Genomic DNA, 13,678 nt, shown 5'->3' with positions numbered 1-13,678 from the left:
GTCTTGTTTGTTTTGAATTATGTATGTCGATTGTTTTGTGCTGTACCTGTTGTACATTGATACCTATAGCTATTATGCATATGTTTGCTTTGAAGTGTGATTTTTTTGGGGGGGAAATTCCCGTACGTACACATTTTAAAAAAATCACAGGACGGTGGCTGGAAATTCTGTGGTAACCCACCTCCAGACTCCAACAAAGCCAGCCCTCCAACTACACAGCAGAGGTCAAGAGAATGATGGAATACACAGAGTGGCACCAATATGTACCATGTACAAGATTCACTGCAGCAACTTGTCGGGACTCCCTTCAACAGCAGCTACTAAATTCTTGAGCTCTACCATCTAGAAGATTGTGGGTAGCAGATACCTGAGAGTACCACCTGCAAGTTCCCCTCCAAGTCGCCCACCATCCTGACTTGGAAATATATCACTGTGACTTCACTGTTGTTGGGTCAAAATCCTGGAGTTCCATAATAGCACAGTATGTGTATTTATACCACATATACTGTAGCGGTTCCAGAAGGCAGCTCACCACCACCATGGGCAATAAATTCTGCCCTAGCCTGTGAAGCCGGCACTCCTTGAATGAATATATTTGAAAAAAGGAAAAGACCAGGGTAGCGGGATTAACCTTGACCTGCTCTTTCAAAGAGTTGTCCTCCTATAATGTAAACTTTTATGTCTTGGTTCGAGGGAAGACAAAATAAAATCATTACCTTTTTTTTTAATATATTTTATTCAAAATTTTTGGCCAACCATAACAGTACATTGTGTATCTTTCACACAGTAATATAACAATATAAATAACAATGGCCAGTTTTTTAAACAAGAAATAAATAATATATAAACAACATCAAAATTTAAAAAAAACTAAATGGCAACTGCCTTGTCCCAAATAAATACCCTCCAAAAAATACAGTTCAGCCGTCCAGTATACAATTACCTATAACAACAACCTATACATATTATACTTATACACTAACATCCCTGAGAGTCCTTCTGGTTCCTCCCTCCCCCCCCCGCCCCGGGCCGGGTTGCTGCTGCTGTCTTCTTCTTTTCCATTCCCTCTATCTTTCTGTGAGGTATTCGACAAACGGTTGCCACCGCCTGGTGAACCCTTGAGCCGATCCCCTTAGGACGAACTTAATCCATTCCAGCTTTATAAACCCTGCCATGTCATTTATCCAGGTCTCCACACCTGGGGGCTTGGCTTCCTACCACATCAACAGTATCCTGCGCGGGGCTACTAGGGACGCAAAGGCCAAAACATCAGCCTCTTTCGCCTCCTGCACTCCCGGCTCTTCTGCAACCCCGAATATAGCCAACCCCCAGCTTGGTTCGACCTGGACCCCCACCACCTGTGAAAGCACCTTTGTCACCCCCACCCAAAACCCCTGTAGTGCCGGACATGACCAGAACATGTGGGTGTGATTCGCTGGGCTTCTCGAGCATCTCGCACACCTATCCTCTACTCCAAAGAATTTACTGAGCCGTGCTCCAGTCATATGCGCCCTGTGTAACACCTTAAATTGTATCAGGCTTAGCCTGGCACACGAGGACGATGAGTTTACCCTACTTAGGGCATCAGCCCACAGCCCCTCCTCAATCTCCTCCCCCAGCTCTTCTTCCCATTTCCCTTTCAGCTCATCTACCATAATCTCCCCCTCGTCCCTCATTTCCCTATAAATGTCTGATACCTTACCGTCCCCCACCCATGTCTTTGAGATCACTCTGTCCTGCACCTCCTGCGTCGGGAGTTGCGGGAATTCCCTCACCTGTTGCCTCGCAAAAGCCCTCAGTTGCATATACCGGAATGCATTCCCCTGGGGCAACCCATATTTTTCGGTCAGCGCTCCCAGACGTGCAAACGTCCCATCTACAAACAGATCTCTCAATTGTGTTACTCGTGCTCTTTGCCATGTTCCAAATCCCCCATCCATTCTCCCCGGAGCAAACCTATGGTTATTTCTTATCGGGGACCACACCGAGGCTCCCGTCTTTCCCCTATGCCGTCTCCACTGCCCCCAAATTTTCAGAGTAGCCACCACCACCGGGCTTGTGGTGTATTTCTTCGGTGAGAACGGCAACGGCGCCGTCACCATAGCTCGTAGGCTAGTCCCCCTGCAGGACGCCCTCTCCAATCTCTTCCACGCCGCTCCCTCCTCTTCTCCCATCCACTTACATACCATTGAGATATTGGCGGCCCTCGGTAGTGCCAGCCCCCCCCCCCCTATCCCTACTACGCTGCAAAAATCCCTTCCTCACTCTCGGGGTCTTCCTGGCCCACACAAAACTCATGATACTCTTCTCAATCCTTTTGAAAAAAGCCTTTGTGATCACCACCGGGAGGCACTGAAACACAAAGAGGAATCTCGGGAGGACCACCATTTTAACCGCCTGCACCCTCCCTGCCAGTGACAGGGATACCATGTCCCATCTCTTGAAGTCCTCCTCCATCTGTTCCACCAACCGCGTTAAATTTAACCTATGCAATGTACCCCAATTCTTGGCTATCTGGATCCCCAAGTAGCGAAATTCCCTTGTTACCTTCCTCAGCGGTAAGTCCTCTATTTCTCTGCTCTGCTCCCCTGGATGCACCACAAACAACTCACTTTTCCCCATGTTCAGTTTATATCCTGAAAATTCTCCAAACTCCCCAAGTATCCGCATTATCTCTGGCATCCCCTCCGCCGGGTCCGCCACATACAACAACAAATCGTCCGCATACAGAGATATCCGGTGTTCTTCTCCTCCCCTGAGTACTCCCCTCCACTTCCTGGAACCCCTCAATGCTATTGCCAGGGGCTCTATCGCCAGTGCAAACAATAATGGGGACAGAGGACATCCCTGCCTCGTCCCTCTATGGAGCCGAAAATACGCAGACCCCCGTCCATTCGTGACCACGCTCGCCATCGGGGCCCTATACAGCAGCTGTATCCATCTAATATACTCATCTCCAAAGCCAAATCTCCTCAACACCTCCCACAAATAATCCCACTCCACTCTATCAAATGCTTTCTCGGCATCCATCGCCACCACTATCTCCGCTTCCCCCCTCTGGTGGGGGCATCATCATTACCCCTAGCAGCCTCCGTATATTCGTATTCAGCTGTCTCCCCTTCACAAACCCAGTTTGGTCCTCATGGACCACCCCCGGGACACAATCCTCTATCCTCATTGCCATTACCTTGGCCAGAATCTTAGCGTCTACGTTCAGGAGGGAAATTGGCCTATAGGACCCGCATTGCAGCGGGTCTTTTTCCTTCATTAGGAGAAGCGATATCGTTGCCTCTGACATAGTCGGGGGCAGCTGTCCCCTTTCCCTCGCCTCATTAAAAGTTCTCACCAGTAGCGGGGCGAGCAAGTCCACATATTTCCTGTAAAATTCAACTGGGAATCCATCCGGTCCCGGGGCCTTCCCCGCCTGCATGCTCCTAATTCCTTTCACTACTTCCTCCATTTCGATCTGTGCTCCCAGTCCCATCCTCTCCTGCTCCTCCACCTTAGGAAATTCCAGCTGATCCAGAAAACACATCATTCTCTCCTTCCCATCCGGGGGCTGAGCTTCATATAATCTTTCATAGAATGCCTTGAACACTCCATTCACTCTCTCCGCTCCCCACTCCATCTCTCCCTCCTCATCCCTCACTCCCCCTTTTTCCCTCGCTGCTCCCCTTTTCCTCAATTGGTGGGCCAGCAACCTGCTCGCCTTCTCCCCATATTCGTACTGTACACCCTGTGCCTTCCTCCACTGTGCCTCTGCAGTACCCGTTGTCAGCAAATCAAATTCTACGTGTAGCCTTTGCCTTTCCCTGTACAGTCCCTCCTCCGGTGCCTCCGCATATTGCCTGTCCACCCTCAGAAGTTCTTGCAGCAACCGCTCCCGTTCCCTACTCTCCTGCTTTCCTTTATGTGCCCTGATTGATATCAGCTCCCCTCTAACCACTGCCTTCAGCGCCTCCCAGACCACTCCCACCTGGACCTCCCCATTATCATTGAGTTCCAAGTACTTTTCAATACACCCCCTCACCCTTAGACACACCCCCTCATCCGCCATTAGTCCCATGTCCATTCTCCAGGGTGGACGCCGTTCTTTTTCCTCCCCTATCTCCAAGTCCACCCAGTGTGGAGCTTGATCCGAAATAGCTATCGCCGTATACTCCGTCCCCCTCACCTTCGGGATCAACAACAACAAAGAACAAAGAACAAAGAAATGTACAGCACAGGAACAGGCCCTTCGGCCCTCCAAGCCCGTGCCGACCATGCTGCCCGACTAAACTACAATCTTCTACACAAACGCCCTTCCCAAAACAAAAAAGTCTATTCGCGAATAAACTTAGTGGACATAGGAGAAAAACGAAAACTCCTTGCTCCTAGGTCTGCTAAATCTCCATGGGTCTACTCCTCCCATCTGCTCCATAAAGTCTTTAAGCACCTTGGCTGCTGCCGGCCTCCTTTCAGTCCTCGACCTCGATCTGTCCAGCCCTGGTTCCAGCACCGTGTTAAAATCTCCACCCATTACCAACTTCCCCACCTCTAGGTCCGGGATACGTCCTAACATGCGCCTCATAAAGTTGGCATCATCCCAGTTCGGGGCATATACGTTCACCAAGACCACCGCCTCCCCCTGTAATTTGCCACTCACCATCACGTATCTGCCCCCACTATCCGCCACTATGGTCTTTGCCTCAAACATTACCCGCTTCCCCACTAGTATAGCCACCCCCCTGTTTTTCGCATCTAGCCCCGAATGAAACACCTGCCCCACCCATCCTTTGCGTAGTCTAACCTGGTCTATCAGTTTCAACTGCGTCTCCTGTAACATAACCACATCTTAAGGTGTGCGAGTACCCGTGCCCTCTTTATCGGCCCGTTCAGCCCTCTCACATTCCACGTGATCAGCCGGGTTGGGGGGCTCTTTACCCCCCCCCCCCTTGTCGATTAGCCATCCCCTTTTATCCAGCTCCTCACCCGGTTCCCACGCAGCTGTGTCCCCCCCAGGCGGTGCCCTCCCGCCCCGCCCACCCCACCCCATACCAGCTCCCCCTTCTCCCCAGCAGCAGCAACCCAGTAAATCCCCCCTCCCACCCCCCCCCCCACTAGATCCCCCACTAGCGTAGTTACACCCCCCATGTTGCACCCAGAAGTCAGCAAACTCTGGCCGACCTCGGCTTCCCCCCCGTGACCTCGGCTCGCACCGTGCGACGCCCCCTCCTTCCTGCTTCCCTATTCCCGCCATAATTATCATAGCGCGGGAACAAAGCCCGCGCTTCCCTTTTGGCCCCGCCCCCAATGGCCTATGCCCCCAGCTCCTCCACCTCCCTTCCTCCCACCCCCACAACCTGTGGAAGAGAGAAAAGTTACCGGGTCGCAGGATTAACAACATAAAAATCATCTCTCCACCCATTTTCCCCCCTCTTCGCCCCCCATATTCACCCCACCACTTTGTCTCAAACGTTCTTTTTTAATAACCCGCTTATTCCAATTTCTCTTCGACAATAAATGTCCACGCCTCATCCGCCGTTTCAAAGTAGTGGTGCTTCCCTTGATCTCCTTTTTCCATCCGTATCCAGGGGGGATTCCCTTCTGGTTTACCGCACAGTACTTTTAGCCGTTAAAATTGCCGTTGGGGCTCTTATTAAGAGCCCAAAAGTCCGTTCCACCGGGAGCTGCCGAAACGTGCGACTTAGCTGGTCATCGCCGCACCCGGAAGTCCAATAAAATCATTATCATGGGCAAGGTCTATACAAGTTCAGAACGACTTCCGGTTGCGGCTATGCAGAGCTAAGCCGCATGTTCGGCAGCTCCCGCTTGGAACGGACTTTTGGGCTCTTTTCAGGGCCCTCAACGGCATTTCTTTCGCCATTTCCCGGTGTGGGAAGAAGACTGCAACATTCCCCTGGCAGTGTATGGCTTGGACGAGGAGCGGGGCAACTAAAAAAGTGGCGGTGAAGCCAAAGAAAGTGCGAGGGAAGAAGAGCAAGATGGCGGCGGGCGGGGACCAGGCAGCGTAGTTGCAGTGGGCGCAGGAGCAGCAGGAGGTTATCCAGCGCTGCTTCAGGGAGCTCAAAGAGGACCTGCTGGAGCCAATGAAGGCTTCTATTGATAAGCTGCTGAAGACCCAGACGGCACGAGGCGCTCCACAAGAAATGGCAGGAACGGTTCAAGGAGATGGAGAATCGGTCGAGGCGGAAGAATCTGCGAATCTTGGGCCTCCTGGAGGGGTCGGACGTGGGGGCCTATGTGATCACCATGTTAAACTCGCTGATGGGAGTGGGGTCCTTCCAGGGGCCCTGGAGCTGGAAGGGGCCCATAGAGTGCTGGCGAGGAGGCCCAAGGCTAACGAGCCGCCGCGGCGGTGCTGGTGCGGTTTCATCGGTTTGCGGGAGTGCGTGCTCAGGTGGGCTAAGAGAGGAGCAGCAGATGGGAGAACGCGGTGGTTCGAATATATCAGGACTGGAGCGCGGAGGTGGCGAAGAAGAGGGCCGGGTACAACCAGGAGAAGGCGGTGCTGCATAGGAAGGGGGAGAAGTTTGGCATGCTGCAGTCGGCGTGTCTGTGGGTTACCTACGAGGACCAGCACCATTATTTTGAGTCCCCGGAGGAGGCGTGGGCCTTTGTTCAGGCCGAGAAGCTGGACACAAACTGAGGGTCGGGATGGGGAGTCGGGCGTGGGGATGGTCGGGGATTGTTGTTGTGTTACATTTTGAGGGGGGGTTCTTTGTTCTTGTTTATTTTTGGTTTGGTGTAGGTGGTTAGGGTGGGTTGGGCACTGTTTTGGTTGGGTCTGTCAGGTGGGCTCTTGGAGGGGGGCAAATAAACGGAGTAGGGGGTGGATGGCCGGTAGGGGGGATGGGGGCCTGCGGGGGAGGGTGAGGCCCGACTCGGGGGTGAGGGGACTGGGCCTGTAAAAGGAGCTGCGCCAGAGGAAGCGGGGCCGAGCAGGTGGAAAGCGCGGGCTTTTTCCCGTGCTGGAGGGGGCGGAGCCGGGGCAGGGAAGCGCGGGTTTTTTCCCGCGCTTGGGATGGAAGTGAGAGCCTGCTGGTGGGTAATGGAGGGGGAGGGTAAGTCCCACAATGGGAGGAGTCGAAGGAGAAGCGGGAGCGGCCGGGGTCAGCAGGAGTCAGCTGTGGGGAGAACCGGTTGCTGCTGGTATGGTCAAGGGGGAGCTGGAGCGAGTAGAGGGGGTTAGGACGGGGGTCTGCCGCCGTGGGGAACGGGGAAGGCGTGGGGCGCGTGGCTGGCCGAGGAGGGGTTATGGCTAGTCGGCGGGGAGGGGGAGGGTAGCCCCCTGATCTGGCTGATAACCTGGAACGTAAGGGGACTGAACGGGCCGCTTAAGCGGGCCTGGGTGTTCGCGCACCATTATTCAGCCCTGAAGGGGCTGAAGGCGGATGTGGTCATGCTCCAGGAGACACACCTGAAGGTGGCAGACCAGGTAAGATTGAGGAAGGGGTGGGTAGGCCAGGTGTTTCATTCGGGGCTGGATGCCAAAAATCGGGGGGTGGCGATCTTAGTGGGAAAGAGGGTGTCGTTCGAGGCGTCGAGCATTGCGACAGACAATGGCGTCAGGTACGTAATGGTAAGTGGTAAGCTGCAAGGGGAGAAGGTGGTGCTGGTCAACGTGTACGACCCGAACTGGGACGATGCGGGTTTTATGCGGCGTATGTTGGGTCGGATCCCGGACTTGGAAGTGGGGGGGGGGGGGGGGGCCTGATAATGGGGGGGGGGGGGGGGGGAACTTTAACACGGTGTTGGATCCGGCACTGGATTGCTCCAGGTCTAGGACGGGTAGGAGGCTGGCGGCGGCTAAAGTGCCGAGGGGGTTTATGGACCAGATGGGAGGGGTGGACCCTTGGAGATTTGCAAGGCCGGGAGCTAGGGAATTTTCATTCTTCTCGCACGTTCATAAGGCCTATTCCCAGATCGACTTTTTTGTTATGAGCAGGGCGCTGATAGCGAGAGTAGAGGATACCGAGTGCTCGGCGATAGCCATTTCGGATCATGCCCCGCATTGGGTAGACCTAGAGCTGGGGGAGGAGAGGGACCAGCGCCCGTTGTGGCGCTTGGAGGTGGGGCTGTTGGCGGATGAGGAGGTGAGCGAGCGGGTCCGAGGAAGCATAGAGAGATACCTGGAGGGTATAAGTTCAGAACCAGTCTCAGCGGTTCCATCTGACTTGGAAAATTGTTGGTTCAAGTCCCACTCCAGACACTTAAACACGTGATCCAAACTACCTCAGTACAGCACAGTACAGGGGAACACCGCCCTGCAGAATCAGAGGGGCCATCTCTCAGAGGGGATGGTCCTGCAATGTCCCTTGTGCTCTTTTACATGGGTCTAAAAGATCTCATGGCTATTTTTGAAGAACAAAGAAGTTCTCCCTCAAACAGTATCACTGTAATAGTTTTTCAAATTTATTACATTCCTGTTTCTGCGGTCTTACTGGGCGCAATTTGACTTTCCCACAGTAACTTTCAAACCCGCAATCCCTAGCCCTTAGGAGGAGAATGGTGGCAGGAACTTGGTAACAACACCACCTGCAAGTTACATTCCAAACCTCGCACAATCCTGACTTGGAACTGAATTGCCATTCCTTCACTGTCATTTAATCAAAATCTTAGCACTTTGAGTATAGCTACACCAGGTGGACTGCAGCAAATCTTAGCACTGTGAGTATAGCTAGACCAGGTGGACTGCAGCAGTTCAAGAAGGCAGCTCACCACCTCGAGGACAATTAAAATGGACATGCTGTGCTGGCTAATGACACTCCCATCCTGTTATCTATGTGCAACAATATTATTCTTCGTCAGCTTGATTTTTTGGGATTTTTTTATTCCAGTTATTCTTCCTGCCGTTCTTCCAATCCTGGAAAAACTTGGATTCAGCTTCTTCCCTAGAGATGTGACGGAATTTTTCATGAACGTTTTGACACGTTTGAAGGCAAAGAGACAAAAAGGAGTACACACTGTGAGTGTTAAACTAATTCGGGTTCCTACACCTGTTCTGCCGCCCTCCCTCCCTTAACTCTGACTATTTTTTTCCCTTAACTAGAAAGGAAGTGGCTGCTACAATATTGTAATAACTAGAAGAGGCAGATAACGCAGGAATATTGTGTTATTTTACAGTTACTGATGTTTAACAGCCAGGTGTGCAGTTTATGTTCAATCTGTTGCAGCCAGCGCTACAATCACAGACCTTGGCAGGCTGCCAAGGTTCTCCAACCTCCTACTATAAAGTGGAAATGGTGGATATAATGTATGCGTTCATCCTTTCTCTCAAGCTTCTGTTGAGGTTAAAGCTAGTGTGTACTTCTCCCCGTTCTTTCAACATGTGGTGGGAAGAACAACAGAGAAGACAAAACAAAATAAGGTTTGCCATTTCAGTCGATGTGGGGACAAAATCCTGATTTTGTGTTTTGGGGCTGCTCAGATGCCCAGAGTGATAACACCCAACAGGTGGCGGGGAGATTGTTCTATGGCTCATGTCCATTTGGCTGGACTCATGAGGCGTGTGTGTGTGTGGTAAACATGTGGGACATGCCTTATTGGACTCCCAATGGGGTCTGCATGAACGTGGGTTTGGAGGGTGAGCTTCAGCTGTCTGTGATGGCTCTGAAACCCACAAGAGCTGATGGTGATTGCTTACATCCTGATTGCCGTTGGAAGCTACACGTAGCTGTTGGGTTGCGGGGCCTCGCTGTTCACCACCGCCAACTCGTCATCGCCACATGTGGCGACACACTCTGGTAGGCACCATCAGGATGTAGGCCACATGGGGAACGAGGCACCTTGACCTCCATCCAGGTGCCCATCTCTTGCTGGGGTCAGGCCGATGTCCTCTGGCACCTATAGGGTGGATGAGCATCAACTGGACACCCGGGGCCTCAACTGGGGACACTCCCAAAGCTGTACAGCCACTCAAAGTTCCCTCTGCCTGTGTCTGCACCAACTCTGGCAGCACAAGCCACCAAGGCCTCTTCTGCCCAAGCAGGAGATATTTATGAGACCACCTCTGCTGAGGTAATTACAGGCATCAGGACGTAGCAAGCAGGCTGCCCACACCCCTGCTGCGGAGGTTAGGGAGGCACCACGGTGCTGTGGTAGAGTTAGGAAAATTAAAGTTTTGATGTCACCTCCGGGTCTGTGGGTGCTCGATCATTGGGAATAAATTGCACTTTTTGAAAATCATTCTTAGGGAATGTGAATGTAATGGTCAGATGAAAGCTTTTTTGGTTTGGAATTTACCAATCCTTCTTCACACTGCGTGTCCTCTTTTAAGATTAACATTCAAGAGAAGCCAACCTCTGTGGCACTTGGTACCGGACCCGTGTATGTTGTCAAGAGATATATGTAATTCTTGTAATTCTTTATACAGAGTGTATGATGAGCGAATTCACAATCCTCAGTCCTCAAGAGATAGCGATGGCCGAGGAGGGCACAACAGATATGTGACTCCCTGTGCATCAGGGTTTCTTAACTGATCAGTTCCTTTGCGGCAATGTTTGCGTCCTTACATGGCATGGGAAGCATCCAGCCTTGGCTCACATCGCTGATCTTCCTGGCTGGAGTTTAGGTTGGCAGCGTGCGCATATTACCATTACCAGGATACTGATTATAACAGCTAAGATCTGATCCTAGTGAATCACAAGCACTTAAAAAAATTTTTTTTTTTTTAATGCATTTTATTCAAACTTGTATCAAAGTAGGTTACAGCAAATAAACACCCCGGGAAACATTCTTCCCAACAATCAACTATACAGTTAGTACAGATTTTCCTCCTTTTTCACCCACCTCTCCCCCCACCGCGACGAACGGCTCTTCAAACACGGTCACAAACATCCCCCATCTTTTCACAAACTCCCCTGCTGAGCCCCGAAACTCATATTTTATCTTCTCTAACTGCAGGAAGTCGTACAGGTCACCCAACCATGCTGCTACCCCCGGTGGCGATGCCGACCGCCACTCCAGCAAAACACGTCGCCGTACAATCAGAGAGGCGAAGGCCATGACATCCTCCTCTCCATGAGCTCCGGCTTCTCTGAAACCCCAAATATCGCCACCAAAGGGTCCACTCCCTCCTCAACTATCCTGGCTAAGACTGCGAACACTCCCACCTGTCATGATATTCAGATAAACATCATGGTGCAAACATACATACACACTGATGGACAGATCAACGGACCAATCAATACACACACAACATCACAGGCAAGAGCATACACACTATAAAACGGGGAACACGACACTTCCCGCTCATTCCAGCAGGAAACAGCTCAGGGCACAGAGCTCACAGCAAGCCATTCAGACATTCACCATGTGCTGAGTGCTTCTCCAAGATAGTGTTAGGGCTAGGTCCACATGTTTGAGGGTAATGAACGAACCACAGTAACCAGTTTACAGATGTTGTTATTGTTAGTAATGAAACTGAGTTGTACCATCCGCAACCGTGTTGGTTCGTCTATGTAGCAGAGCACCCAACACGACATAGTACCAGGATTGGAACCCAATAACTGTGAGACCTACCTACGCATCTTAAGGAATCCGCCATCCTGCGCCATGGACACCATCAGCCCGCCGCAGCCGCTCCAAATCGCTGGAAACTTCAGCATCAACTGGAAGCTGTTTAAACAGCGCTTCCAGTTCTTCCTAGAAGCCACAGAAAGGGACAATGCTTCGGACACCAGGAAAATCGCCCTCCTCCTCTCCACGGCAGGGCAACACGCCATCCACATCTACAACTCCCTGGTGTTCGCGGAAGGTGAGGACAAGACGAAGTACAAGACGGTCCTTCTCAAACTCAAGCAACACTTCAGCGTCGAGGTAAATGAGAGTTTCGAGGGGAACCTCTTCCAGCAGCGTCTGCAGGGTAAGGATGAGCCCTTTCAATCTTTCCTAACACACCTCGGTATCCTTGCCCAGTCCTGCGGTTACGAGGCCACCTCCGACTCCATGATTCGGGACCAGATAGTTTTTGGGGTCACCTCGGGCACCCTACGCCAACAGCTCCTCAAAATTAAAAGCCTCACCCTAGCCACCGCCATCGACGCCTGCGTCCTCCATGAAAACGCGACCAGCCGCTACTCCCAATTCCAGGTGGTCGAATCGGCACGCAGGGGTCCTACGAGGCTGAGCGGGTCCTGGCGATCGAGTTCTGCCCGGCCCGCGGCCTGGACGAGGGCGGCCATTTTGTGCGCTTTCCGCGGTCTCCCGCGCATGTACGCTCCAAAAGAGACGTCGACACAGAGGGACGTGATGCACAGGCGCGCTCTACGCAGGACTGAACTGCGCATGCGCGATGGTGCAATGAACGGCATGACGTCACGACGTGCGGCAACTGTGGATCCGCACATTTAAAGCGGCAATGTCCGGCAAAGAACCGACAATGCCTCCGCTGTGGCAAGATGGGCCACTATGCTGCCTGCTGTCGAGCAGCTCAACCTGCCAACGCTCCCCAATTCCGACAGCCTCGCAGGGACGTGCGGACCATTGAGCCTCCGTACTCCGAGTCATACCCGGACGATATACAAACCGGTGACACAGACGACCGGGAAGCCTTCCGTGTTGCGGTCATTGACAGGAACCGGATGTCTCCAAGCAGGACCCACCAGCCGATGCCAGTGAACAGTGTCAATCCGGGTGATGAATGGTGTGCCACCCTAACGGTCAACCGATCACCGATAACATTCCGTTTGGACACTGGTGCCTCCGCCAACCTAATAGCATGGTCAGACTTCTATGCCTTGAAGGTCAGACCACCAATTCGGCCATCCCGTTGTAAGATGGTCGACTACAACGGAAACGTTATCCCGCCCATGGGATCCTGCCAGCTCCAGGTGACACACAATACATACACGGCCACACTGTCCTTTGAGATAGTTGGATCATCGAAGGACTCCCTGCTAGGCGCACAGGCATGCAAGGTTATCCACCTCGTTCAGCGGGTACACGCTCTGTCTCCAGAAGGCACATCAGACTTCCCGGATGCAGAATTTAGGGCACAGCTCCAGTCGCTCCTTGCCCACAACCAGGAGGCATTCGAGGGCATGGGCACACTGCCCTATACCTACAGAATACGGTTCAGACCGGATGCCACCCCGGTCATTCACGCACCTCGCAGGGTCCCAGCACCACTCAGGGACCGCCTCAAGCAGCAGCTGCAGGATCTCCAGGACCAAGGGGTGCTTTCCCGGGTCACGGAGCCCACGCCATGGGTCAGCTCCATGGTGTGTGTTAAGAAGCCCTCTGGCGAACTCCGGATCTGCATCGACCCGAAAGACCTGAACAACAACATCATGAGGGAACACTACCCCATACCCAAACGGGAGGAGATCACGAGTGAAATGGCCCGGGCTAAAATTTTCACAAAGCTTGATGCCTCGAAGGGTTTTTGGCAGATCCAACTGGATCAGTCCAGCAGGAAGCTGTGCACCTTCAACACTCCTTTCGGCAGGTTCTGCTATAACAAAATGCCGTTTGGCATCATCTCGGCATCCGAGGTATTCCACAGAATCATGGAACAGATGATGGAGGGCATTGAAGGGGTACGCGTCTATGTTGACGACGTCATCATCTGGTCCACCACACCACAGGAGCACATCAGTCGTCTCCAGTGTGTCTTTACCCGGATACGGGAACACGGCCTGCGCCTCAACCGAGCCAAGTGTTCTTTCGGCCTAAC

The 13,678-nt window shown here is 52.5% G+C and overlaps 1 protein-coding gene across 1 annotated transcript in view; it reads left to right on the top strand.

The window, feature by feature from the left end:
• Nucleotides 1–13,678, top strand: part of LOC140394109 (cytochrome P450 3A8-like) — a 111,563-nt gene that overhangs the window by 51,662 nt on the left and 46,223 nt on the right. The window contains exon 8 of the mRNA XM_072480958.1: nt 8,841–8,968. Within this exon, the coding sequence (XP_072337059.1) occupies nt 8,841–8,968 (128 nt within the window). The remainder of the gene's footprint in view (nt 1–8,840; nt 8,969–13,678) is intronic.

The sequence above is a fragment of the Scyliorhinus torazame genome, chromosome 17, assembly GCF_047496885.1.
Source record: "Scyliorhinus torazame isolate Kashiwa2021f chromosome 17, sScyTor2.1, whole genome shotgun sequence".
NCBI lineage: Eukaryota > Metazoa > Chordata > Chondrichthyes > Carcharhiniformes > Scyliorhinidae > Scyliorhinus > Scyliorhinus torazame.
This window is presented reverse-complemented; position numbering and strand designations above follow the sequence as displayed.